At 43.0% G+C, this 24,655-nt stretch overlaps 1 protein-coding gene and 1 pseudogene across 4 annotated transcripts in view; one reads left to right on the forward strand and one right to left on the reverse strand.

The window, feature by feature from the left end:
• The window catches only part of Otud7b (OTU deubiquitinase 7B), a 54,843-nt gene extending 30,581 nt beyond the window's left edge, over positions 1-24,262 (forward strand). For 2 of the 4 annotated variants that reach the window (XM_031374864.1, XM_031374865.1), the window contains 11 exons: positions 2,296-2,446; positions 3,612-3,800; positions 4,700-4,927; positions 6,935-7,036; positions 7,665-7,792; positions 13,963-14,075; positions 14,416-14,543; positions 14,979-15,128; positions 15,554-15,668; positions 16,578-16,662; positions 17,982-24,262. In XM_031374864.1, the coding sequence (XP_031230724.1) occupies positions 2,362-2,446; positions 3,612-3,800; positions 4,700-4,927; positions 6,935-7,036; positions 7,665-7,792; positions 13,963-14,075; positions 14,416-14,543; positions 14,979-15,128; positions 15,554-15,668; positions 16,578-16,662; positions 17,982-19,184 (2,526 nt within the window). In that variant the 5' untranslated portion in view covers positions 2,296-2,361 and the 3' untranslated portion in view covers positions 19,185-24,262. Of the gene's footprint in view, positions 1-2,295; positions 2,447-3,611; positions 3,801-4,699; positions 4,928-6,934; positions 7,037-7,664; positions 7,793-13,962; positions 14,076-14,415; positions 14,544-14,978; positions 15,129-15,553; positions 15,669-16,577; positions 16,663-17,981 lie in introns of those variants that run through there. The other 2 variants (XM_031374867.1, XM_031374866.1) reach the window with 2 other exon arrangements.
• Positions 9,850-9,998, reverse strand: LOC116094463 (annotated as a pseudogene).
• Positions 24,263-24,655: the final 393 nt, after the last annotated feature.

The raw sequence follows: 24,655 nt of genomic DNA on the forward strand, positions 1-24,655 counted from the left end.
TTTCTCTGTGTAGCCCTGGCTGTCCCGGAACTCACTCTGTAGACCAGGCTGGCCTTGAACTCAGAAATGCATCTGCCTCTCCCTCCCAAGTGTTGGCATTAAAGGCATGTGCCACCACCACTGTCCAGCTTTTTATTTTTTAAGAGCAAAGATTGAAGTTCATTTTGGAGTTAGGCTCTTAATTTTGGACTATTTATGTGTTTGTTACTTAGACAGTACCCATGTCTTAGGACAAAATGGTGAATACAATAGGCTTTGGAGAGAATTCTCATTATTCTTTGTAGCTTTGAATTCTCAGTCCTCCTGTTTCTGCCTCTTGGGTACTGATGTTAGAAATGTGTACCACTTGCCTGCCTTGAAATTCAATTCTTTGTTGTTGTTGCTGTTGTTGCTGTTGTTGTTGAAATACTTCATTCAGAGGCTTGGGGAAAAGTTGTAGAAGTCCATGCTGTCTGCTGTCCTGCGCAGGGTAGACCTTAGAGATCTTCTGTCACTAAGAGCTTGAAATTCAATTCACAAGCTGCAAAGGGGCTGCGTCACTTTATAGAAAGCTTGACCAGAAGTTCTTCATGTAGTTCTGGGTTAGTATGAGGTTGACAGCAGGGACTGTTTACCTCAGGAATGCTAGCTTGGTGCTTAGGATGTTAAAACAGATGAAAATTAGACATTTGTTTATAATGAATTTTGTCACCAAGTATTTATTGACTGCCTATTACATTAGATACCTTGCTCAGTATTGGACTAGGGATATGAATAAATCATGCTCTGTATCCATTGGTTTCTTGTACTATTAGAGCACTATAAGAAACAGTGATTTCTCTTTTTCAAAACACAAAACAAAACAAAAAACAAAATCCAAAGAACTACCACCAACAAAACAATTCAGTTATCAATTAGAGACCTATAATTTTTATAACCCACAAAAATTTGCTTTTTGCCTTACTAGATCCAAAAATGTAGAAAAATGGGATCAGATCATACTACTAAACAAGTTGTATTCAGGGATAGAAGAGGAGTGAAGAAAAAAAAAAATACCTGGAGGTCATTCTTAGGCTTTAGGTGTTCAGAGGAATGTTTCATCTGAGCCATCTGTTGTTTTCAACAATTTTCCAAAAAGATGATTAGTGGGTGCAGTGAGGCAGTTAGGTGCCTGGGTACTTTATGAACGAGTCCCTTCTACAGAACACCGTAAGACTAATGAATGTGGTCAGAGGTGGTTCTCCACCCTATTTTTGCTTTCTCAGCTGGGACTATTAACCTCAGAGGAATGTTGGCATGGTACCAGGCTGTCAGGTCAGGAACATAGTTTCTGCTAAAGTTAAGTCTGAAGAAGGGATCTTTTCCCAGATAAACTGGCACTTATTTATCCTTGGAGGAGAAAACCCTTTCTGATTGTGTTTTCTGAGTTCTACAGTTAGTGACTGTTGTGATGAGCCTCTGGGCTCTCAACTCAAGAGTGTGGAATAGTTGTTATTTTGAGTAGTTTCAGCATTCCTTTTACTCTTCCTGTTTTCTCAACTAGCATGAGAATATTAGTCAGCCCTGAAGTCATCTGCTGTATAGTGTTCATTTGTTTAATAAGTGTCTATGAAGGGCCAATGTACCTTGTACTGTGTCAAGTAATTCATTCTGGGGATATATTGGTAAAGAAGACACACAACTTCCTATTTCCAAAAATTCGGCATGAAAATCAAAGGCTAGGCAGAGAGTGATTACAGTAAGTTAAGGAGAAAGCCAGGGCATGGTGGCCATGCTTATAATGTCAGCATTCAAAAGGCTGAGGCAGGATGATTGCTACAGGCTTGAGGTTAGCCTGAGTTACATACTGAAGCATTGTCTACAAAACCAAAAACCCTTAATAATAAATATGTTTCTGGAGGGAAATGAGCATGGTGCCATTTAGGGAACATTGTAGGTTGGAGAGTGTTTAGGGCAGCAGCTGCCCTTTCCCTTTGGACTGGAGAGGTGGACTTGGCGCTGGGGTGGGTACATACTTGCTAGTATATACAATCCCTGGCTTCATCTTCAGTGCCTCCGTCCTTAAAAACTAACCAAACCAACCAAACAAAGCAGAAGCAAAGTTTTGTTGAGTGGTTTGTAGTTATTGTAGGCATTAAAATATTGTTAACAAGGAAATGAAATGTGATTTTTCATGAAAAAGTATAAAATTCTTTGTTTCAAAATTCAGTTCAAATGAAAGAACCAGAATAGTCTACCATTCATTAAGAGAATGCTGAAGTTGGGCTGTGATGGTGCTCTGGTTACTTGAGCCTTGTGCACATATCTCCTTTTCAGGTCAGAGCCTGGATTTTGATCTGTGTTCTGCTTACATCCTGCTGCCTGAGAGTACTTGATGATCCCATGACCCTGGACATGGATGCTGTCCTGTCGGATTTTGTTCGTTCCACAGGTGCAGAGCCAGGGCTGGCTCGAGATCTTCTAGAAGGTAAGGAGAGAGTGAGAAAAGAGAAAGCAAAATCTCATATTACTGGGGTGAGTTGGAACACTTTAAGGTGATCAGAAAAATGTTTTGAGTGCTGTATGCCTTCCATTTTAGTTGTTTCTATTGATCTACTTTGTGTGATCCACCATAGTTCTAAAACCACAATTCCTTGGTCACCTTGTATGTATTGAGTGCTTTCTTCACCATGAATTTATGTTCAGGTAAGTCAAGGGGAAAATTATATTAGCCCACTAAAATAATCATAAGGAAAACACCTGATCTTGATCTCTGGCCTTTATGCACACGCTATACATATATATCACCCACTTGCCTCTGTATATACCACTCATATATACCACACACGTGCCCAACAACACACTCAAAATTAAGAAAAAAATAAAAATAAAATCATCCTCTTAAAAGAGGAAGTGCTTCATTGTGTGTTCAGTGTGCCCAGTGTATGCAAGGTGCTTGATGTATTATTCTCTCAGTGGCTTTGTTATATAATTGCAGTGAAATTACGTAGGATTTGAACCTTGACCGGTTTTCAGAGTGTGGCTCTTAATGATCATGTGACAAATATTTCTTGCATGTTGTAAATACTCTGTGCCCATGTTATCCAGAAGCTCTGCACTAGAGACACGTATGCACTTTGTATGCACTTGTAGGTGTCTGTCTTAAGACATCCTAGAGTCTAGAGCCTACAGCAAACTAACTGAGACTTTGAGCAAGTTTTAGTATTTCTGTAAGTTTTGTTTCCTTTGTAAGAGAAGTTTCATTTATGTAACTAACTCTTTAAAGGGTTCTTTGAATTTAGAGACAAAGTTTCTACTATTGTGTACCTTACATAGGAAATAGACAATAAAGAAAATTGGTATTTCAGATTGAGGAAAATTAAAGTGGAAGAAGAAGAAAGTTAAAATAAAATTGTACTGTACATGAATGTGGTGTTACTGTGTTTATTTTTGACATGAGATGTTTGAAACTGAGTCTTAGGTAGCCCAGACTGGCTTCAAACTTCCAATCCTCCTGAGTTTTAGCATTAGAAGCTTGTGATGCCATATCTGGCTTGCTTAATTGTGCTAGGATGTTTAGATGGTCTTCCTGTGTCTTCCCTGGTTTTGTAATACTCTGGGTCTATCATGTGTTTCTTGTTTTCTCCTGCTAGGAAAGAACTGGGATGTGAGTGCTGCCCTCAGTGATTTTGAGCAGTTGCGCCAAGTCCATGCTGGGAACCTGTCCCCACCCTTTAGTGGAGGGAGTACTTGCCCTAAGACCCCCGAAAAAGGGGGTTCGGATAGAGAGCCCACGCGCCTTTCTCGACCCATCCTTCAGAGACAGGATGACATCATTCAAGGTATTGCTCTGAGGACTAAGGTTTTGTATGTGGAGTAGGAAGCACCTGCGTGCTCCTTTAGAGAGACGTTCATTCCTTCCTCTCTTCCTAGACAAACCTAGTGGTTATTTGTAACTATCTGTAAATGGCCCTGACAGTTGTACATTCTTTGCATCACCTCTGGCCAGTGCTGGCCGAGGACAGCTGCCTAGCATTAGAGCTCCCGTCCCCTTGTGATAGTCACCAAGTACTTGAAGCTGTGCAGACATATAATATCACACTGACCAACTTTGCTCATAATGTTACACTGGCTGGGACATTGCAGTGCCATGTACTTAAAACAAAATTATTTGGGGAGGCACAGTTTACATTAGTGTTTTGCTCTCCGGCATATTAAAATTTGAGTCTCTAAATTTCTGACAGATATGTGTATTAGTAAGTCATATAGCTGTTGTTGATGACACATGTTACTCTCTTTTCTTTAATGGAGATCCTTTCTACATCCTCTAAGACCCTAGAGCGATTCTTTGCCAAAATCCAGCCTAATGAAAGCCCATTTCTCTCCCTTGTACTTCTTCCCATTAAAAAAAATGACTAAGTTGCTAAGTGAACAGCTCACTTAACATGCTGAAAAATGGGAGTCACAGATAAAGTCATAGGAAAAGGAAGGTTAGGGAAACCCCAGACAAGGCTAGAAAGATGAACATATTTTTGGTAGTACTGTGTCTACAAAAAAAAATGTCATTTTGTATATTTTCCCATTTGTATTTGGCTTAAGAAAAAATAGGAAGTTGAGAAGTAGCTGGCTAGATACAATTTTTCCTTGACTGGAAACTGTCAAGCAGTAAGTACCCTACATCTGTGGCGAATTCTCAGAGAGAGTTGCATATGTTCTAAGGTGACTCCGTTTCTCATTGCAGAAAAACGCCTGTCTAGGGGCATCTCCCACGCCAGCTCCAGCATTGTTTCCCTGGCCCGCTCCCATGTCTCCTCCAATGGTGGGGGTGGGGGGAGCAGTGAGCACCCCCTGGAAATGCCCATCTGTGCCTTCCAGCTTCCTGATCTCACTGTGTACAAAGAAGACTTCCGCAGCTTCATAGAGAGAGACCTCATTGAGCAGTCCATGCTGGTTGCCTTGGAGCAGGCAGGTCAGTGGGCGTGTCCTCTTCAGTGATAGTCCTCTAGTCTTGGCCTACAGCCACATAAAGCCTTTATCAGTAGCCTATTCTTTAAGTGTGAGATCTGATTACTGTCAGATAGGACTCAAGAACGTGTACTGAGATAAAGAATAAAAATTAGCCAGGTATTGGGGAGGGGATAGAAATGAAATTTAGACACTTTGAAAAGTTCCTATTTAATAGAAGGGAAATCAGATATGTATGTAAAGGGCTTAGTAGTTGATACCTCAAAATCAATATATGAACAAAAATAATTGATTACAATTGGCTATGGAGCACCTTTGCAAAAACAGGACCGAGGCTATAGATTTTGCACTAAAAGTCACATCTGTTCATGTGAATCTTTCCCTTATATTTATTTACTTTCTTGATTGACTCCACTTTAAATTAACATTAACTTAATTTGAGTAAGCAAGATAGCTCAGTGAGTAAAGACATTTGCCACCAAGGCTTGACAGCTTGAGCTTGGTCCTTGGAACCCACATGCTGAGATTAAATAAAGACATGTACTATGAAGCCTGGTCTTTTTCAATCCCTACCACGTCCACGAGGATTTTTTTTTGTGGGAGGAGAGAACTGACTTCCCCGGGCTGTCTTCTGATCTCCACACGGTGCTGTGACATGTACATGTGCTAATGCTCATACATTCATACACTAAATAAAGGTAATTAAGAAAAATTAACTAGTATGAAAAGTATGGCAGCTGGGAATTTTGGGAAGAATTTATATAATAAAAAAAAAGTCTGACTTCTGAGGGCAGCAGCAAGCTTTCCTGTGGGATGTAGACATACAAACAGACCAACGCTCAGACACATGATATAAATAAATAAAGATAGAAAGAAATAAAATTAAGTTCCTATGGAAGAAAGATTGGAGGTTGGAGGTGGGGGCGCAGATATGGAGCTTTTTCATTTTGTATCCAATGTTAATTGTAACTTTTTTTTAGAAGTTACCAATTTACCTGGGTTAGTGAGATCTAAGCTATTTTTTTTCCTTTTGTAGACTTTAATTGCTCAAGAAAACTTTCAAGTGTCATTTGTAAAATCATTTCCTCCTGTAAATGGATTTGTGAGATTGCTATTTACAATTGAATGTAATTTACTTGGGTGTTTTATGTACTTTTTTTGCTTATAACTTTAAAGTCACAACACACATCTGCTGAGTGCTGTCACATATGATACAGGATATATACACATAAAGAAATGATACAGGATATATATATATATATATATATATATCCATATAGATCTTGCATAGATTTTTCTTTGTTGATTCAATTAAGCTGAGTTTTGCTGCTATTGTATTTAGTGGTCTCCTGGCCAGAGAGAAAGAATCAGAGCCACACGAAGTAGCTCATAGTTTCAGCCTGGGCATTATTGACATTTGGTACCAAGTAATTCTTTGTTGTACAAGCTTCCTTGACCATTATATTACACTTAGAAGCATTGCTGGTATTTATGTACCAGATACCAGAAGTACATACCTCCCCACCAACTGTGGGGAACAAACATATCTTCATACATTGCCTAGTGATCCCATGGCACAGCATTGTCTTTACTTAAGACACAGTGCTCTAACATTCATGCTGAACAGATTCTAACTGTAAGTAAAGAAGATATAAAGAGTCATAGAGGCTGGGCTTAATGCTATATTCCTGTAATCTCAGCACTTAGGGTATAGAGGCAGATGTATCAGAAGTTCGGCTAGCCTCAGCTGAATAGTGGGTTCAAAGCTCAGTCTCAATTACAGGAGACCATGTTTCAGAATAATAATAATGATAATAATAATGATAATAATAATAATAATAATAATAATAAGCATGCAGTATCTGTTGGGAGACTGGGGCAGAAGGATCATGAGTTCAAAGCTAACCTGGTCTATGTAACAAGAACCTATCTCAAGAAAAGAACTAGTAGTTTTATACTGGCAGTCTTTCTAATCTGTTTCTCTCCCTTTCTCCTGCTGCCATGTCTGCAGGGCGTTTGAATTGGTGGGTCAGTGTGGACTCCACCTGCCAGAGGCTGCTCCCTTTAGCAACTACCGGGGATGGGAACTGCCTCCTGCATGCAGCATCTCTTGGTGAGTCTCAAAAATGGCTGGCCTCCCCTGTAGAGAGGAAGCAGTTGAGTCAAGTATCATGTGTAGAATGATACTTACACTTCATCCCAGGTAGACATGATGGTTCACGCCAAGACTTAGGGGAATGGGAGAACCTTGCCTTAACTTCCTATCTTTAGAGATGGGAGAATGCTGGGTTACTGTAGGCTCCGCTCTGAGCTGAGCTCTTGAAGTAATGAGCATAGTAAGCAAGCTTATGCGGCTATGTGCATAGTGGCAAAATTATACTTAACTAGTCCTTTAGTGTATAAAAATACATGTTTTTCATTTGCCTTTGTGACATGTTAAATTATTAAGCCTACTCATAATTTCATGTATTTGTTGTTAGCTTTGGAAGGGGTTCCTATTTTCTAGCCATTTCATAATGCTGATGTTGTGTGGTACCATACCAGTTTTACTAGCTGTTGTAGTTTGGTTTGTTAGATTTGCTGAGAAGTGACAGCTTCCTGTTAGAGTTTGGGGAATAAATTATATCCTGCCTCCTTTTTTTGAGACCCTGGGTTTGATCCCTAGTGCCACAAAACAAAGGCTGGATTAGTAAGTGAAAGCGAGTCGAGACAAAGTGTCCTGTGCCTTGCTTTCTCCACAGGGATGTGGGGTTTCCATGATAGAGACCTGGTGCTCAGGAAGGCGTTGTACGCACTGATGGAGAAGGGGGTGGAGAAGGAAGCACTGAAAAGGCGCTGGAGGTGGCAGCAAACACAGCAGAATAAAGAGGTGGGTGAGCTTGGGTGGGCCCCTTCTCTCCAAAGTCCCACACCAATAACCAGAGAGAAGTGTCTCCTAGTGCTGAAGGTCCTGTGTGCCTCTGTCCACAACAGTGCTTTCCCCACGGGCCTCCTGCAGGTACTGAGAGTTCTTAGTAGAGGGTTGCTTCGCTGGTTTTCATTTTTAACGAGCTCAGATAAGTTCATAGGATTTTTGTAGCTTGTTTTTAGTATAAGGCTAGATTGTTTATTCACTCCTTTGTTGGGTGCAGGATGCATGCATCACTGCAGTGTGTGTGTGAAGGTCAGAGGACACCTTGTGTGAGTTCTCTCCCTTCACTTTGTGGATTCCAGGGATCAAAATGCAGATTATTGAGCTTGGTGGCAAATGCCTTTATCTGCTGAGCTATCCCACCTGCCTGATTAATTTTGAGACCCTCTCCCCTCCTCTTCATTTACCTTCCTTCCCCTCTCTTCTACTCTCTCTCACTCTCCTCCTCCTCCTCCTTTCCCCCTTCCTCCTCTCCCCTTACCCTGTAACCCAGGCTAGCCTGGAACTTACTATACAGTCCAAGCTGGCATTGAATTTGCAACAGTTCTGCCTCCGCTTCCCAGTTGCTGGGATTATATGGGTAAATCATAATTTCCAGCTCATTTTTAATTCTCTAAAAAAAAAATCATGTGTTTATTATTTATCTATTTCATGGACACGTGCATGTGAGCATGCCATGCCACATATATGAACGTGAGAAGGCAGCTTGTACAAGTCAGCTTGCTCCCACTGTGTGGGATCTGGAGATGCAACAGGTGTCCAGCCTTGGTGGCTAGCACCTTTAACTCCTTGACACCCGTGTTTTTAATTATGTAAATGCTTGAATGTTTTCACAGTCTTCAACTTTGCTTTAGTTTGGTAAAAAATGTAAAAGAGTGCTTGTTAAACTGAATTTAAATATTACTGTCTGGGGATTTGGCAGGTATTATGATTACGTTTATATAAGAAAGTAATGATGAAGTTTTATGTTCCATCTCTATACCAGGAACTGGGAACACTACAACTATTTTCTTAGTTTGGGTTTTAAAAGTTTCACTGAAAGGCATCCTTGTGTGTTTGGGTTATGGATGTAACTGCTTTCTTTATTCAAGCACAGACTTTAGAGTGACTTATGGCCACAGAGCATGATGTGTTTGTTATCTGCTTCTCTATAGAAGTTACCCGCTCCTATAAGAATGACTATGTGTTTACTAAATAGACTTCTCTGTTTCCTTAGTTTCTGTCTCTCCTCCCCTCTCTCTTTTCCTCTCCCCCACCCCGTGTGTATTAGTATGCCTCGTTTTCATGTGTAACTGGTTATGTATTTTTATTTCATGTATATATGTGTTTGTACATGTGCATGGAAATGCCTTTGGATGACAGCAGAAGGTGTCAGACCTCCTGGAACTAGAATTGCAGGCAATTGTGAGCTGCACAGTGTGGGTGCTGGGAACTGAACCCTCACCCTCTTCAAGAACAGAAAGTGCCTTAACTGTTGGGCCATCTGTGTAGTCCCTGACTTTGGGTTGTTTTTGTTTCTGTTTTTTTTGCCATGCTTTCACTAATTATCTCTAACACTGCATATGGGAATGTCTTTTCAGAGGTTTTCTTGTTTTCCTGTGTCTTCCCTCATCTCCAACTTTCATTGTTCCATTATAACTGGTGATAATACACAACTAAAGTTTTGTTTTTCAGTCATTTGGAATTTTACATCTAAAGATGTAACGTAAAGTTTTAAGTCATTATGGGGCTCAGAAGTTACAGTGGTAGGAACATGAGGACCAAAGTTCAGATTCCCAGAATCCATAATAAAGCTACATAGGTTGGTGGCTGCCTGTGATCTCAGTACTCAGGAGACAAGAGGTGGGACCCCCAAGGGCAAAGAGGCAGGCATCTAGATTTGCTGGCCTTGGCAAGCTGCAGGTTCTGTAGGAGATCTGTCTTCATAATAATAGAGAGATCAATCAAGGAAGCCACTTGAGATCAACTTCTAGCCTTCATGTATACATGTGCTCTCCAGCGAACACACACACACACACACTGTTGTGTTTCCTTAAAATAAAGAACCCATTGTTTTGGCTGGAGAAGTGTTCAGTGGTTGTGAACACTTGTTTTTCTTTTCAATTAGCAATAATCGTGCCTTGGATAAACCTCATTGGCTACAATACTGCCACTGTGCAAAGCTAACACTTATTTTTCTTATAGAAGATAGGAGTTTGGTTCCTAGCACCCACATTAGGTGGACTGCAACCACTTGTGACTTTAGCTCCAGGGAATCTGATACCCTCTTATGGCCTTTATGGACATCCACACTTATATGACTGATGGAGACAAATAATTACAAAATAAGTCTTTGAAAAAAAATTACACACATATCATTGATCATCCACTTTTGCTCCAGAGATAGAATCCATAGGGAAAAGATACAAGTTGACATTCTTTGTTTCCCTCTTGAGACAGGGTTTCTCTGTATAGCCCTGGCTGTCATAGAGCTCATTCTGTAGACCAGACTAGCCTCAGACTCAGAGCTTCCCCTGCCTCTGCCTCCTGAGTGCTGAGACTAAAGGTGTGTACCGCTCGCTGTCACCATTACCTGGCTACAAATTGACGTTCTTTTCATCCAAAGCAGGAGTGGTCCTTATAGAAAGCTGCTTTTCCTGAGCTAGATCCAAACTGGTCTAGAGTTTAGAATTCAAACTGAATCAATAATCAGCTTTATCTTCTTGCTGAGTGTAAGTTATAACTGAACCTCAGCTTTGACCACACCAGGGACAAGAAAAGACCTCATCAGAGCATAGTGGTTATTAAGTGGGAGTGTTAGCAAAAGTAAAATAAGTGTGCTCAATCTGATTATTAAATCTATTAAAGATAGGCTTAGAATATGAAAGTATTTATCTTAGGAGAACCAGAAATACCCAAGGTCTTTCCTATGTTTTCTGCCCTTTCTTCTGGAGGTGCACAGAAAATGGTGGCTAGTGAAGGAGCTAGTGAAGGGTTTACTCTCTTTGGTTGGCATATTGTAATCTCACACTGGAAATGTGCCAAGCATGGTTCTCTTGCTTGAACTTTGATGACTTCATCCCTTACTTGGGAGGAGGAAGGAGACAAGAATGTGATGACCTGAGGTGCTGCTTTTAGCTTTCTCATAACAAAACCCAAATTAAATCACTCTTAATTTTCTGGGCTTCCTTGATTTGTATTGAAATTGTTAAGAGTTCCTGCCACCTAGTGGCTGTATGTATTAAAACAGGGAGCAGAGGGATTGGATTGTAGCTCAGCACTTGTTCTTGTTAGAGGAGTTCTGACAGCTCACAGCTGTCCATAACTCCAGTTCCAGAGGAATCAATGCTCTTTTCTGACCTCATTGGGCACCAGCAAGCATGTGGTGCACATACATACATGCAGGCAAAATACTCGTGCATAAAATAAAATTAACCTTAAAAAAAAAAACAAAAAACAAAAAGGACAGGTGGTGGTGGCACATGCTTTTTTTTTAATCCCAGCACTCCGGAGGTAGAGGCAGGAGGATTTCTGAGTTCTAGATCTCAGCCTGGTCTATAGAGTGAGTTCCAGGACAGCCAGGGCTACACAGAGAAACCCTGTCTTGAAAACCCAAACCAAGAATAAAACAAACAGGAGCCACCACCAGGAGTAGGTGACAGAGAAGAGGAGTGAGAGGCAGGTCCTCCTGGATATGTTTATCAAGGAGCATTTCATATATAACCTTTGCATTGTCTTGTTTATTTTTACTTGAAATCTATGATAGCATTTTATGTTACAAATTTCTTTGCCTTTTTATTCAAGTAAAATATGCTCACAGTAGCACTGATCCCCATTACATTTGTTCTGCTGCTGTCATGTGCTTATTGTGATTGCAGATACTCTGTCAGGATGAACTCATTGCATTTTATGCTAAACAAATAAAAACTATGGATAATATAAACAACTTTCAAATCATCACATCCTAAGGCCTTTTCTCCTCTCCCCTACCCCCTCAATGCAGGGTCTGAATTAGCCCAGTCTGGCCTCCAGCTTACTATGTAGCTGAGAATGATCTTAAACTTCTCGCCTTCCTGCCTCTACCCAAGTGCCAGGATTATCCATGATTGTTGGAATGTGCCACCACACCCAGTTTATCTGATGCTGCAGATCAAAATCAGGGCTTCCCGTGTGCTGGGCAAGTACTCTACCACCTAGAGTGCGCCACTGGGTTACCCAGTGAGACTTTGTCTCAGAAAACAAGAAGACAAAGCAAATTATATGTATTGGTGTACGCTATCCTTTAATAAAAAATTATAACTATATAGCATGGATTTATTGATTATTGATCATATAATAGGCACTGGGCCATGTTTCATAAAACAAGATTCTTTCTTGTAGAGCAATAGAATAAAATAGACCCCTAAAGACATAGAGCAAAATAGACCAAGTGTGGTTTCTTGGTATCCCTGGTAGGCCTGGCACCCATAGGTATATGCCCTTCTCTGCTTCCTGCATGCTGAGATATATGCTACTACCTGATTTAGATATGGACTCTATAGAGTAATATAGAGCATTTTCAAAGAGATGTTCAGAAGAGGGAATGGTTGGTCTGCTAGGGAGGTTTAGAAAGACTCCTCAGAGGAGGGTTTGCTATTAAAGATTAGGCATTGTTTACCAGGAGCATAGGGAGTGGTCATTGCAGGCAGTAAGAATAAAGGAGCAGAGAATGAGGCACTGCCCATCAGCAGCAACTACTTATGGGGGTTTGGGGAGGAGGTAGGCCTTGTATATCATGTGCAGTGAAGATTCTTAGAATAACTCTTATCAGAAAACGAACCATTAGATTTTGATCACTGGGAAAAAATATAGTATCCCAATACTATTGGATCTGAGGAATTCAGTAAAGTCAGAGAGAGAGAGAAATGCTTTGCAGTTTATGAATAGTAATTGTTGACAGAGACATCTAGGTATGGGATGACTGAGAGAAGAGACAACTTAGTAACTCCCTGGCTTTTAGTCTGGATATTTGGATGATAGTTGTTGCATGTAAAGAGATAGGAGTTGAGTTTTAAATTTTAAAATACCGAATTAGAGAGTCACTGTCGATAAGTGGTGGTTTTCAGTGAACAGCTGGATATGTGAACATAGAAATCAAAAGGAGTTTTGGGCCTGGGAGGGTCAATTCTAGAGTCCTTCACACATAGATTTAGTAGATATGATTGCAGCCTGTGAAGATATCACCCTGAGGAAAGCAAGACTCAAATCGTTGCCATAACTCCAGTTATGTGGGGAGGGGAGTTCAGAGAATAAGAGAAAGCAGTGGTAAATTAGAAGCTAAATTAGAATGTTTAAAGAGGAAAAGAAATACACAAAGGCTGTAAAAGATGAGATTAAGAGTTCATTGGATCTGTCAGTCAGGTGAAGTGTGTGGATGGGGCGGTAACATAAAGAGCAGAATAGAGTCAGACTGAAGTAAGTGAAAGGAACAGAAGATTAAGAAGTGTGAGGTTGGCTGGGCATTGGTGGTGCACACCTTTAGTCCCAGCACTTGGGAGGCAGAGACAGGCGAATTTCTGAGTTTGAGGCCAGTCTGGTCTATGGAGTGAGTTCCAGGACAGCCAGGGCTGTACAGAGAAACACGGTCTTGGAAAACAAATAAACAAATAAACAAATAAACAAATAAAAAAAGAAATGTGAGATTGTTAAACATGGTGATGTGCATATAATCCCAGCATTTGGGAGATAGATACAGGAGTATCATCAGTATCAGAGGAGCTAATTCAGTATTAGTCTACATAAGATTCTATCTCAAAAGTAAACAACATGGGGCATGGTGTTATATGCCTTTAATCCCAGCACTCCAGAGGTAGAGGCAGGCCAGTCTCTAAGAGTTCGAGGCCAGCCTGGTCTACATAGGGAGTTCCAGGACACCAGGGCTACACAGTGAAACCCTGTCTCAAAACCAACCAACCAACCAGTCAGCCAACCAACCTATTTTATGGGTCTTGACTCTGAAAAGGAGAAAAAAATTGGTTTAGTACAAGTGTAAAGCAAGTGCTAAGAGAATAGGGATCAGCTCTAACACAGGAGGGTTTGGATGGGTATTGCCTTTTAGAACCAAACCTCTGCTTACCTGTGCCTTCATTACTGCACGGTCTCTTTTACAGTCAGGACTGGTGTATACGGAAGATGAGTGGCAGAAGGAATGGAATGAATTGATCAAACTTGCCTCAAGTGAACCCAGAATGCATCTGGGTACCAATGGAGCCAGTGGTGGTGGGTAAGTGTCTCTCGGTGAGGAGTCAGTTCTTTCCTTCTGTCCACTATATGAATCCCAGAAATTGAGCTTAGGTCCTTAGGAATGGTGGCAAGCACCTTTACTCATGTCACCAGGCCCTCACTTTCAGATCTGCCCCATACCTTTTTCTTGGGTCTCCCTACTACTAAAAGAAAGTAGCACTAACCACATAGCACAGAGTCATCTGTTGTGGAAGCTTTGGGGTTAGAAAACCAAGGCGGGGCATTCTTTTCCTTCACTTTGGAACTGGTCTCAGAACTCATTTTGTTTCTTCCTTCTCCCTTCTGCTGTGCCTCCTCCATTTTCTTTCCTACAACTGTAGAGTGGAGAGTTCAGAGGAGCCGGTATATGAGAGCCTAGAGGAATTCCATGTTTTCGTCCTTGCTCATGTGCTCAAGAGGCCCATAGTGGTCGTAGCAGACACCATGCTGAGGGACTCCGGAGGGGAAGGTGAGTTAGCTACTCATCTTCATTCTCCCGCAAACCTCCTGTGTGTGTGGAGCCTTGGGGTGGGGGCTATGCAATAAAACAGTGAAAACTTCTCCAGAGATTCAAACAAAAGCTCTTGGGATTAATTGAGATGGGATGCTCAATTGAAAAGTAGGATTAAAGGGCTGGAGAAGTGGCTCAATGAGCTTGAACTGCTCTTGTAGGGGACCCAAGTTTAGTTTTGAGCACCTACATTGGGCAGCTCACTGCTGTCTATAACTCCATCTCCAGGGGTCCTGACATTCACACACCCATGTGTATGACCCCACACAAACACCCATGAATACCCATGATTTAAAATAATAAAAATAAGTCTTTCAGAGAGAAGTAGGGTGGAGAAACTGAAGTAGGCAAGGGCCTCAGCTTGGTAATAATAACTTTTGTGGTTTCCTACAGCATTTGCCCCTATCCCATTTGGAGGGATCTATTTGCCATTGGAGGTCCCAACCAGCCAGTGTCACCGATCCCCTCTGGTGCTCGCCTATGATCAGGCCCACTTCTCTGCGCTTGTGTCAATGGAACAGAAGGACAGCGCCAAGGAACAAGGTGCCGCGCCCATTCTATCAGTGGCTGTTTTTTATTCAGAAGTGGAAATGATAGCTAAGGAGAAGGAAGCGACTGAGGACAATGGAAGGCCAGAGGTTGCCAGTTTTTGTTTTTGTTTTTTAACCAAGCTATACAATATTACCAAGAGTTTTTAACTTTAAAAAGAGGGGGTACTTTGGTGAAAAAAAGTGTCTCTGTCACGGCTGTTTTAGAATAAAGGTCCATATTAGGTACAGGCTGCACTTAGCCCTGTGCAGAGTAGTTGGTTCACTGGCAGGGAGTCCAGGGGATTAATAGGCTAAATTGTATACTGGGTGGTAAAGAGAAGTAGCTCATTGGTATTTAGTGTTGCGGATAGATGGGCTACAGTTAGTCATAGGTGACGTCAGTGTGTGCTTTCTGACAGTGTGTTTTTCCCTCCTCAGCTGTGATCCCACTCACAGACTCAGAGCATAAGCTGCTGCCCCTGCACTTTGCTGTGGACCCAGGAAAGGGCTGGGAGTGGGGCAAAGATGACAATGACAATGTCCGATTGGCCAGGTAAGGCCAGCTTTGCCTTTCCATATGCTTTCTCTATACGATAGCTAGGATCTCCTCCACATGCAGTGCCATGTGCCCACATTCTTCTTAGCTCAGTGTGCAGAGATGGAAGGCAGGCCAGTCATCAGGACGCTGGCATCTTGCAGCTGCTTTGTCTTCTTTTCTTAGAGCAGAGCAAGTGTTCCTCCTACTACACCCCAGAATCCCCAAAGCAGTGATTAAAAAAGCAAGACAGCCAAATCCTTTTTGATTCTAAGCCAAAGTCAGAGGAGTTTTTAAACAAATGACCAAAATAGTCTGCTTTTAAATTTCATCTTTCTGGTATTTAGATGGCAAGGGAAATACATACTCTCTCATCTAGCATTCAAGCCTGTCTCCGTGGGTGTGTGCGTGTGTGCGTGTGTGCGTGTGTGCGTGTGTGCGTGTGTGTGTGTGTGTGTGTGTGTGTGTGTGTGTGTGTGTGTGTGTGTGTGTGTTTAGTGTCCCCTCCTTTTTCCCCCCTTCCCTACGGAGATGCGGATGTAAACACCTGTCCCTGCCCTCCTACTCATTGCTTCCCTTTTGGAGCCTTTGCAACCAGGAGCTGGCTGAGAGAATCTAGTACTTTAAAAAAGTCCTACAGTTGGGCATGGTGGCTCACACCTCACCTAGCACTTAGGAGGTTGAAGCAGGGGAATCACTGCAAGTTCAGGGCTGAGGCAGACTACATAGTAAACTCCTTTCTTTAAAATAAAAAGAAAACCAAATGATAATCCTCACCTGATGGTCAGAATTTGCTAACTGGTGTCACAACAGAAATAATGGCAGCTGTTTGATAGCTAGTCTCTGGACACTGCTGAGTCCTTTCTGAAGGACTACTTACATGCCTTTGAAGTATCAGCTGTTTAATTTGTTTTCTCCTTTTCACAGTATAATTCTGTCTCTGGAGGTGAAGTTACATCTGCTGCATAGCTATATGAATGTGAAGTGGATCCCTCTGTCTTCTGATTCACAAGTGAGCGCCTGCTTCCACCCAGAGCCCCTGTGTGTCCTCACTGTCAGCGATGAGAAGAACAAAGAGAATCTGCTCTAGTGCAGCTTACTACACCCTCCTCCTTCCTAACTGCCCCCTGTGCCCACCCATCTCCACTGACATTCTACTACTTATTTACTGTTATTATGTGGTTCTGTGGAGACTGGAGTCAGGACCTCCACAAGTGTAGACTGTACAAAAGCAGTACTCAAGCGTGGCTGCTTGTGGTTAGTTAAGGGTTCCTAGAATTTAATTCTGAACAGAATCTGACATAAACAGACTTGTCATAACATTCTGGTATCTGCAAAAATATTTTTCCAGCCAGGCAAGGTAGCAGACATCTGTAGTCTCCCAGTATTTTGGGAAACTGAGGCAGAGAGTTTGTGAGTTCAAAGCTACCCTGGATTGTGTACCAAGACCCTGGCTCAAGCAGGCAGACAGACAGACAGACAGACAGACACACACACACACACACACACACACACACAGACAGACAAAAGAAAAAAAAGAAAAGGCTCAGCCAGGGCCTGTGATGCTGTGATGCTGTGACACTCAGGCTCCTTTTGGACCTGGATCTCTGTCTACAGAAGAGCTGCAGTACACTCACTGGGAGTGTCAGCAGGGTTAGCCACAAACGAGTATCTCTCCTTGGCCATAACAGCAGGCTGAAGCCAGAGAGGGACAGGGCCTCTTGAGTGACCTTCATCGTGCCAGTAACCCTTCTCTGGAGCTAGACAGTCATTCCCCAGATGGAGTGCATGGTGCTTATGCTACCTGTCCTAGTTTGCTTCCTATTGTTGTGGTAAAGACCATGACCAGAAGAAACTTGGTGATGAAAGGGATCAGTAGGTGTACATGTTCTGATAATGTTCCATCATTGAGTGAAGCCAAGGCAGGGACTCAGAGGCAGGAACTGAAGCAAAGACCATGGAGGAATGCTGCTTACTAGCCTGCTCTCCCAACTTTCTTATACAACTCAAGACCACCTACCCAGAAGAAGCCCCACTCACAATGGTCTGGGCCACATCAATCACTAATCAAGAAAAAGTCCTAAAGACTGGCCTATTTGGCAGTATGATAGAGGTAGCTCATCAAATGGCATGCCTTCTTCCCAGATGAACTTATGTCAGTATGACAAAAACACTAGCCAGGATACTACCCTTTTTTATGTGACTAATCCCTAAAGCAGGGCTCTAGGTAGCTCTGTAAGCTGTTAGATAGGTTCCCTGTGGAACCTTCTCTGTGGGAGCTTCCCTACACCAGCCCAGAGAGGTAACTGTCAATGCTCTTCTCTCTTGTAGGCTCCTCTGGCTCAGCCTGAGTCCCCCACAGCCTCAGCTGGAGATGAACCCAGGTCTACTCCTGAGTCTGGGGAATCAGACAAGGAGTCAGTTGGCAGCAGTTCTGTCGGCAATGAGGGCAGCAGGCGGAAGGAAAAGTCAAAGCGTGATCGGGAAAAAGACAAGAAGAGAGCAGATTCCGTGGCTAACAAACTGGGCAGCTTTGGCAAAACCTTGGGCAGCAAGCTTAAGAAGAACATGGGGGGCCTGATGCATAGCAAGGGCCCCAAGCCTGGAGGACTGGGGAGTGGGTGTGGAATAAGCAGTGGTACAGAGACATTAGAGAAGAAGAAGAAGAACAACGCATTGAAGAGCTGGAAGGGTGGCAAGGAAGAGGCAGCTGGGGATGGGCCTGTATCTGAGAAGCCCATGTCTGAGTCTGTTGGCAATGGAGGGAGCAAGTATAGCCAGGAGGTGATGCAAAGCCTGAGCATTATGAGGATCGCAATGCAAGGGGAGGGCAAATATATTTTTGTTGGAACCCTGAAGATGGGCCACCGGCACCAATATCAGGAGGAGATGATCCAGCGTTACCTTGCAGATGCTGAGGAGAGGTTCCTGGCAGAGCAGAAGCAGAAGGAGGCTGAGAGGAAGATCATGAATGGAGGGTTAGTTAGTGGGCCTCCTCCAGCCAAAAAGCCAGAGCCCGACGGTGGGGAGGACCAGCCAAATGACTCCCCAGCAGAGTCCAAGGCAGTGGCCTTCTCTACTGGTTACCCTGGGGGCTTTACTATTCCTCGACCTTCTGGGGGTGGAGTCCACTGCCAGGAACCCCGGAGGCAGTTGGCAGGGGGTCCATGTGTAGGGGGCCTTCCATCATATGCCACCTTTCCCAGACAGTACCCTTCTGGGCGACCCTACCCCCACCAGGACAGCATCCCATCTCTGGAGCCAGGCAAAGATGGAGTTCACAGGGGTGCCTTGTTACCACCCCAGTTCCGTGTGGCTGATTCCTATAGCAATGGCTACAGAGAGCCCCCTGAGCCAGATGGATGGGCTGGAGCTCCCCGGGGACTTCCCCCAACCCAGACCAAATGCAAACAACCGAACTGCAGCTTCTATGGACACCCTGAGACAAACAACTTCTGCTCTTGCTGTTACAGGGAAGAACTGAGGAGGAGGGAACGGGAACCTGGTGGGGAACTGCTGGCGCACAGGTTCTGAATGGCTAGAACCTTAGTGGGGAGAGGGGCTAAACAAAGAAAGTTAAGCTCAACTCTGGCTCATCAGGACCCAGCCCTTGTGTTGATGGGGCAAGTGCAGAGATGTATGTGGGAGCTGGAGTGTGGGCAGACTGGCAGGAGCAGGGCAGGGCTAGCACTACCCCAGGGCAGCACTGCTCCTGAGCACAGTTGACTTGAGACTGCAAGGCAGAAGGGGGACAGTCTAGCTCATAACCTCTTGTGCCCCAATCCCAGGGCACAAGGAAAAGTAGGGAAATACTAGGTGTGTGTGTGGGGGAGGTGGGTGTACACCCTCGGGGAGGAACCTGGAAAGAAAGTTCTCATTCGGTTAAGGAAAAAATAGACCAAAGTTCATTGATTTTAGAAAAAAAAGCACATGCTGGTGTAGTTGGGAGTATTGAGTGAATCTGAGAGACTGAACAAATTTGAATTTTGTTTGAATTAGATATTAGGGTTGGATAAATTCTCCTGAAGGATCAAGGCAGTGATGTGTGTGCTTGGCCTGGTTACTGGGTACTTTACATCCCAGGGAATGGAACTAGGAAGGGAGGAACTTAAAGGGGATTCTTTCCTAGAGAGTTTTTGTTCTTCTAGATACTCATCTGTCATCCATCCTAGTTTTAGGGGAGACTGCTTGTTGCCCCATCTTTTCCTCATCCTTTTTAAGGACTGAGCTCAGCTAAGTTAAGATGTTGGGATTTTTTTTATATATATGTATTTTTTATTTTAAAAGCAAATTCTCTTTGGGAAAGAGAAGAGTGGTAAGAAGCGGCCTTGTATATGGGGTTTTCTTCAGGTGAACAGGTGCAGAGTGATCTGTTTTTTAACTACTTAGCAATAACTACATGTGGGTTTGAGTGCACCTGAGAAGGGTGAAGAGCCCAGATGTTTGGCTAGACTGTTGGAAACAATACCAAAGGCTCTGTAGAGCCCTGTCCTCTGCTGCTGTGTTTCTGTAGAAAGCAACCTAGTTTACTAATTAAAAAAAAAAAACAAAAAAACAAAAAAAACATGACCCTGACAAAATTTAAAAGTTACTTACTCCCTGCCCCTATCTAAGTGATTTTTTTTTCTCCTTCCTGTCTACTTCTGGAGAATGAACTTAACATCCTGGCTTCTTTTGTTAAGCCATAGCTGACCTTAATCTGTGGTTAGTTTATTAAAATAATAAAAAATACTTTGTAAGAAGAATTATTTTTGATATTAGGACTGGTGTTAAAGCATGGGATAGGGGCTAGGGGCCACTTTTAAAGGTAGCTAGAGAAATATATTTTAGTGAAGTGTAGCCACGGGCCACATGGTCCCAGTGAGCTGATCTGCCTTTGGGTTTCTCCCTTTTCCTGAGCCAGCCCTGTTCTCCAGAGGGATAGGGGTGGACCCAGTGGTGAGAGCTCCCTTGCAATTTGCACAAAGCACAAGTCTGGACAGCTTATGCTCTGACCAGAGCTGTTTCTAAGAGCTTTAAACCTGAAGACTATCCTGCACCAATTGTCCTTTCTCCTTATTTTTTTCCTGGGGAAAAATCATCTATGCAATTCTATACACTTGTGGATGCAAATGAGGAAGGGGGGTGAGTGTACTGCACGTAGCCAGAGTGTTACCTGGGCCTGTTTCTGGGCTCCGATTCCTCTGCTGAGGTATGTCATCACCCACTAATAGAATGTAATCCCCAAATTTGATTTTAGTCACAAATGGCTATATGTGCATGTTTGTGCGTGTGTGAGTTGGGACTCCAGTGCATGTTTCCTCTGCCTAGTCAGGAAAATGATTACACACCTCTCTTTGGTAACAAAGCTAGTCAAGACTTCTGTATGAAATTACTAAGTTTAAGAAGTTGTTCCCCACCCCCTCAAAAAGTTTGAAAGTCACTCACTTTCAAGTCTGCCAATCTGTTGATTTAATAATTTCCCGTCGTCATTTTTAGATTTTTTTTGTTTGTTTCTTTGCTATGTAGCCCTGGCTAGCCAGCCTGGTACTTGCTATATAACCCAGGTTAGCCTCCAACTCATAGCAACCCTCCTGCCTCAGAGGTCTTCTGAGTGCTGATATCTAGGCCTGAGTCACCACACCCAGCTTTTCTTCAGGCTGAGACCTAGTATGAGACAAGCACTTCTGGCAGGTGCATGATTTAAAGATCTACTAGGAAATTGAAGGTTAGTTTTGTTTTGTTTTGTTTTGTTTTTTAGATAAGATTCTATCCTATAGCCCAGGCTGGCCTTAAATGTATATGATCTTGCTTCAAATTTGCCAAGTGCTGGGATCACATCATACCAGACCTTTTTTTAAAATTTCAGTATATAAGTATTAAAAGCCCAGATTGAACAAAACATCAAAATCTTAGGATATATCAGGAGTGGTATTAAGGTGAAAGAGGTGAGCGCCCTTAATTAAACAAATATGAGGACAAATCCTGTCTACTAAATTGTGATATATTCATAAAGGTGTTTTTACATTTTAATTTTTTTTTAAATACTGCATCAGGTAGTATTTATCTTGATTTGTGAGTTTTAAGCACTCCTCCAGTTTTCTCCCAGTGAACGGTGGCTGAACCATGTGCCTTGCTAGCATCACCTTAGACTTGTCCCAGTTTCTGAAGCTTGAATGACGCAGGTGAAATGGTCACCATGAGCCCATCTTCCTGACTGCAGACACCCTGTGTGCACTGCTGCCTTCCTTCTCCCACAGCAGACAGGATGCCTGCCTGCCTGCCTGTGTGGGAATGCAAACAGCGGGGCAGGGGGTTCCTGTAGAATAAAACCAGGGCATTCCATCTCCATTGGACTCCTGTGTTTGGACTTGATCTGTTAATAGATTGTATTTAACACTCCTGTTTTTAAAAACAGAGGACAAATGAAGAGAATCAGAAAACTTGTATCATGCTTGTTTTTATTTATATAGTATCCAATCTTAATTCTGCTTGCCATTTTGAAGAGAAAATAAAAAAGTTCCAGGGAAAGGGAAGGGAGGTATAAGGTCATGTGGGAAATGGGTATTGGACTTTAAACTTTTTGTTAAATTAGTTTTAATTCGGAGGGTGACTATTAAGGCACCAATTTTAAAGATGAGGAAATCTGAGACAGCATTTATATTTTAATGAGGGCTGGTGAGATTTTCATTCTGTGTTTTTGGGGGTGAAGGAGGGGTTGAGTAGGGTGGAGTTAAGGAATGTCTGGAAAACAAAACAAAGATGGACTTGTTTGGAATAAGCAAGCCCATACAATTACTGTGGTGGGAGAAGGGAGGGATGTGTGGGGAGCATCCAAATGAGTAAAACCTCCCTTATTTAGGAGGGTCTTGTGTGTGATGGGGGTGGGGAGTAGACTCGTGTATTCCTAGATGAGATAAGTCCTCATCTCTCAGGCTTACATTTAAGTGCAATTACTCTTTTTAATCCAGGGCATCTGGGGTCCTACTAAAGTTTTAATGGAGAGAGATCTTCAGGGTTCTTATTTTTCTCCTTTGCACTTAACATGATTACACTCTCTCTACCCTACATCCTCTGTACCATCCCCAGCTTACAGCAAGCACAGCAGAGGACTGGCCTCCAAACCCCTTAACTCATGCTGGCTTAATTGAGAATTGAAAAAGGTTTTCCTCATATTGCATTTTGTAAATGATATCAATTATATCTTTTTAGTTTTTAAGATGCAATTTCTAAGAGTGAGGGATGGTGTTAAGCTCCATGCTGTGCCTTAAAATAGAAGTACCTTCCCTCACCATAGGTTTCCAAAGTCCACAGACCAATAAAACAGAAATTACCATGACTTTATATTGTACACTCAGGAGGTGATCCTGAGCCCAGAGAACAGAGCCAGTTCTCTGAGATCTGGCTCTTGCTGTTCTTCCTTTCACTCCCATGTCCAAGGCTCCAGGCACTTTATTTTTCTTTCAATAAAGGAGCATTTGGGTAATGATTGTCTATGAGTTACTCAGACACCTCTGACTGGACTGTGCCCTCTTTTTCAAAGAGGCAGTACCCAGCCACATAGCCATAGGCAAGAGGACAGAATTAGAAGCCATTTTCTGCTCTGGAAACATACATACCCTGGATTGTTAATATTTTCTTTCCCTCAATCTCTGTCAACTGCAGGCTCAATGAGTCATACAGGCACTCGTGTCTGAATATTTTGTGGATACCTAGTCACAAGTTATTGTGTATTGCCTTCTGTGCTTAAGCTGTTTAACAAAATACTATCATGCTTCCATGTAGAATTCCTATGCCCCCTCCTCCCCTTAGCTACGTGGGTTGGGGGTAGCGGAAGTGATGGAAGCTAAGGAGTGGGATGGGAAGGACCTTGGCCTCTTTCTGTGTTTATAACTGGATCTGTGATTCATCCTGTGAGTCACTCAGCTCCACCTTCCTCTTCCAGCTACCCCTCCCAGCAGCCCTTGCTCCTGGCACAAACCTGTAACCAGGGTGGGGGTCTGAAAATGGAAAAATCTGATATAGCTCCTTGCCTCTATCCCCTTTCCATCCAGTGGATGTCTGCATTTGTGCTGCAGGTGATGAGGGTCTTCTGTTAACCTAATCCTCAGCTGCAACCCCTTTGTGCTTCTGGTTAGGTGATGATCACTTATCTCTCCCTGTTCTGACCATTCCCTCTATATTCTGCTGTTCCCATGCCTCAAGATATTAAAGAACAGAATGAGGCTCTTTGAAGAAAAGTGGTGGGGAGAAGAAAAGTAGGTCATGGGATTTTAACCCACCAGGGACACACCTGTTCCTAAGCTGTTCCTTATTATATTACAGTCTTTATTCCAGAAGACACTGAGGTGTGTGGTGTGGGGGGTCGGGGGGTGGTGCTCAGCAGCCTTTAGGACTTCTACAATCAGGCTTCTAAGCCCGCTTGCTAGCAAGTACGTACCTGTTTGTTCCAGACTCTGCTCATGCTAGCTTCGCTATTTCCACAATTGCAGCCAACAAAGAGAACTTTGGAAGCTGAGGCTGGAAGGATGTGTGCTGTGGGGAAGGGAGTGTTGGATGTCACGGCCCCCACCTAAGGATTGCTGCCTCTGTACAGACTCAAAAACAATAAAACAGCAGCTCATTAACACCTATTTTGTATTTCATTTCCTGTCTTCTCCGTGTTGAAACATGCTGCCCTTCCTAGCATCTCTGTTCCGTGCCTCCTAGCACTCTACTGCCCCATCTTTGCTTTTTTTAATTCAGCAGGGAAGGAGGGGGAGATGTGATCCTAGAACTGAAAAGATGTTTCCAGTCCTTAGCTTTCAAAGTCCAGAACATGAATCATTCATTGGGAGATCTGGTGACTGGGCTGGAGGGGCGGAGTCATGTACCTGGGGCAGGGCTTTCCAGAGGAATAGGTGGCGGTGGGAATGGGGAGGTGCGCTCGCGGGCGCAAAGGCTGCTTTAGATAGACCACGCTCCACTGCTGAGATTTGCACGCCAAAATACCTGTGCTATGTCTGCATCCAGACACACCAACTCCC

The sequence above is a fragment of the Mastomys coucha genome, unplaced genomic scaffold (assembly GCF_008632895.1).
Source record: "Mastomys coucha isolate ucsf_1 unplaced genomic scaffold, UCSF_Mcou_1 pScaffold16, whole genome shotgun sequence".
Classification (NCBI taxonomy): domain Eukaryota; kingdom Metazoa; phylum Chordata; class Mammalia; order Rodentia; family Muridae; genus Mastomys; species Mastomys coucha.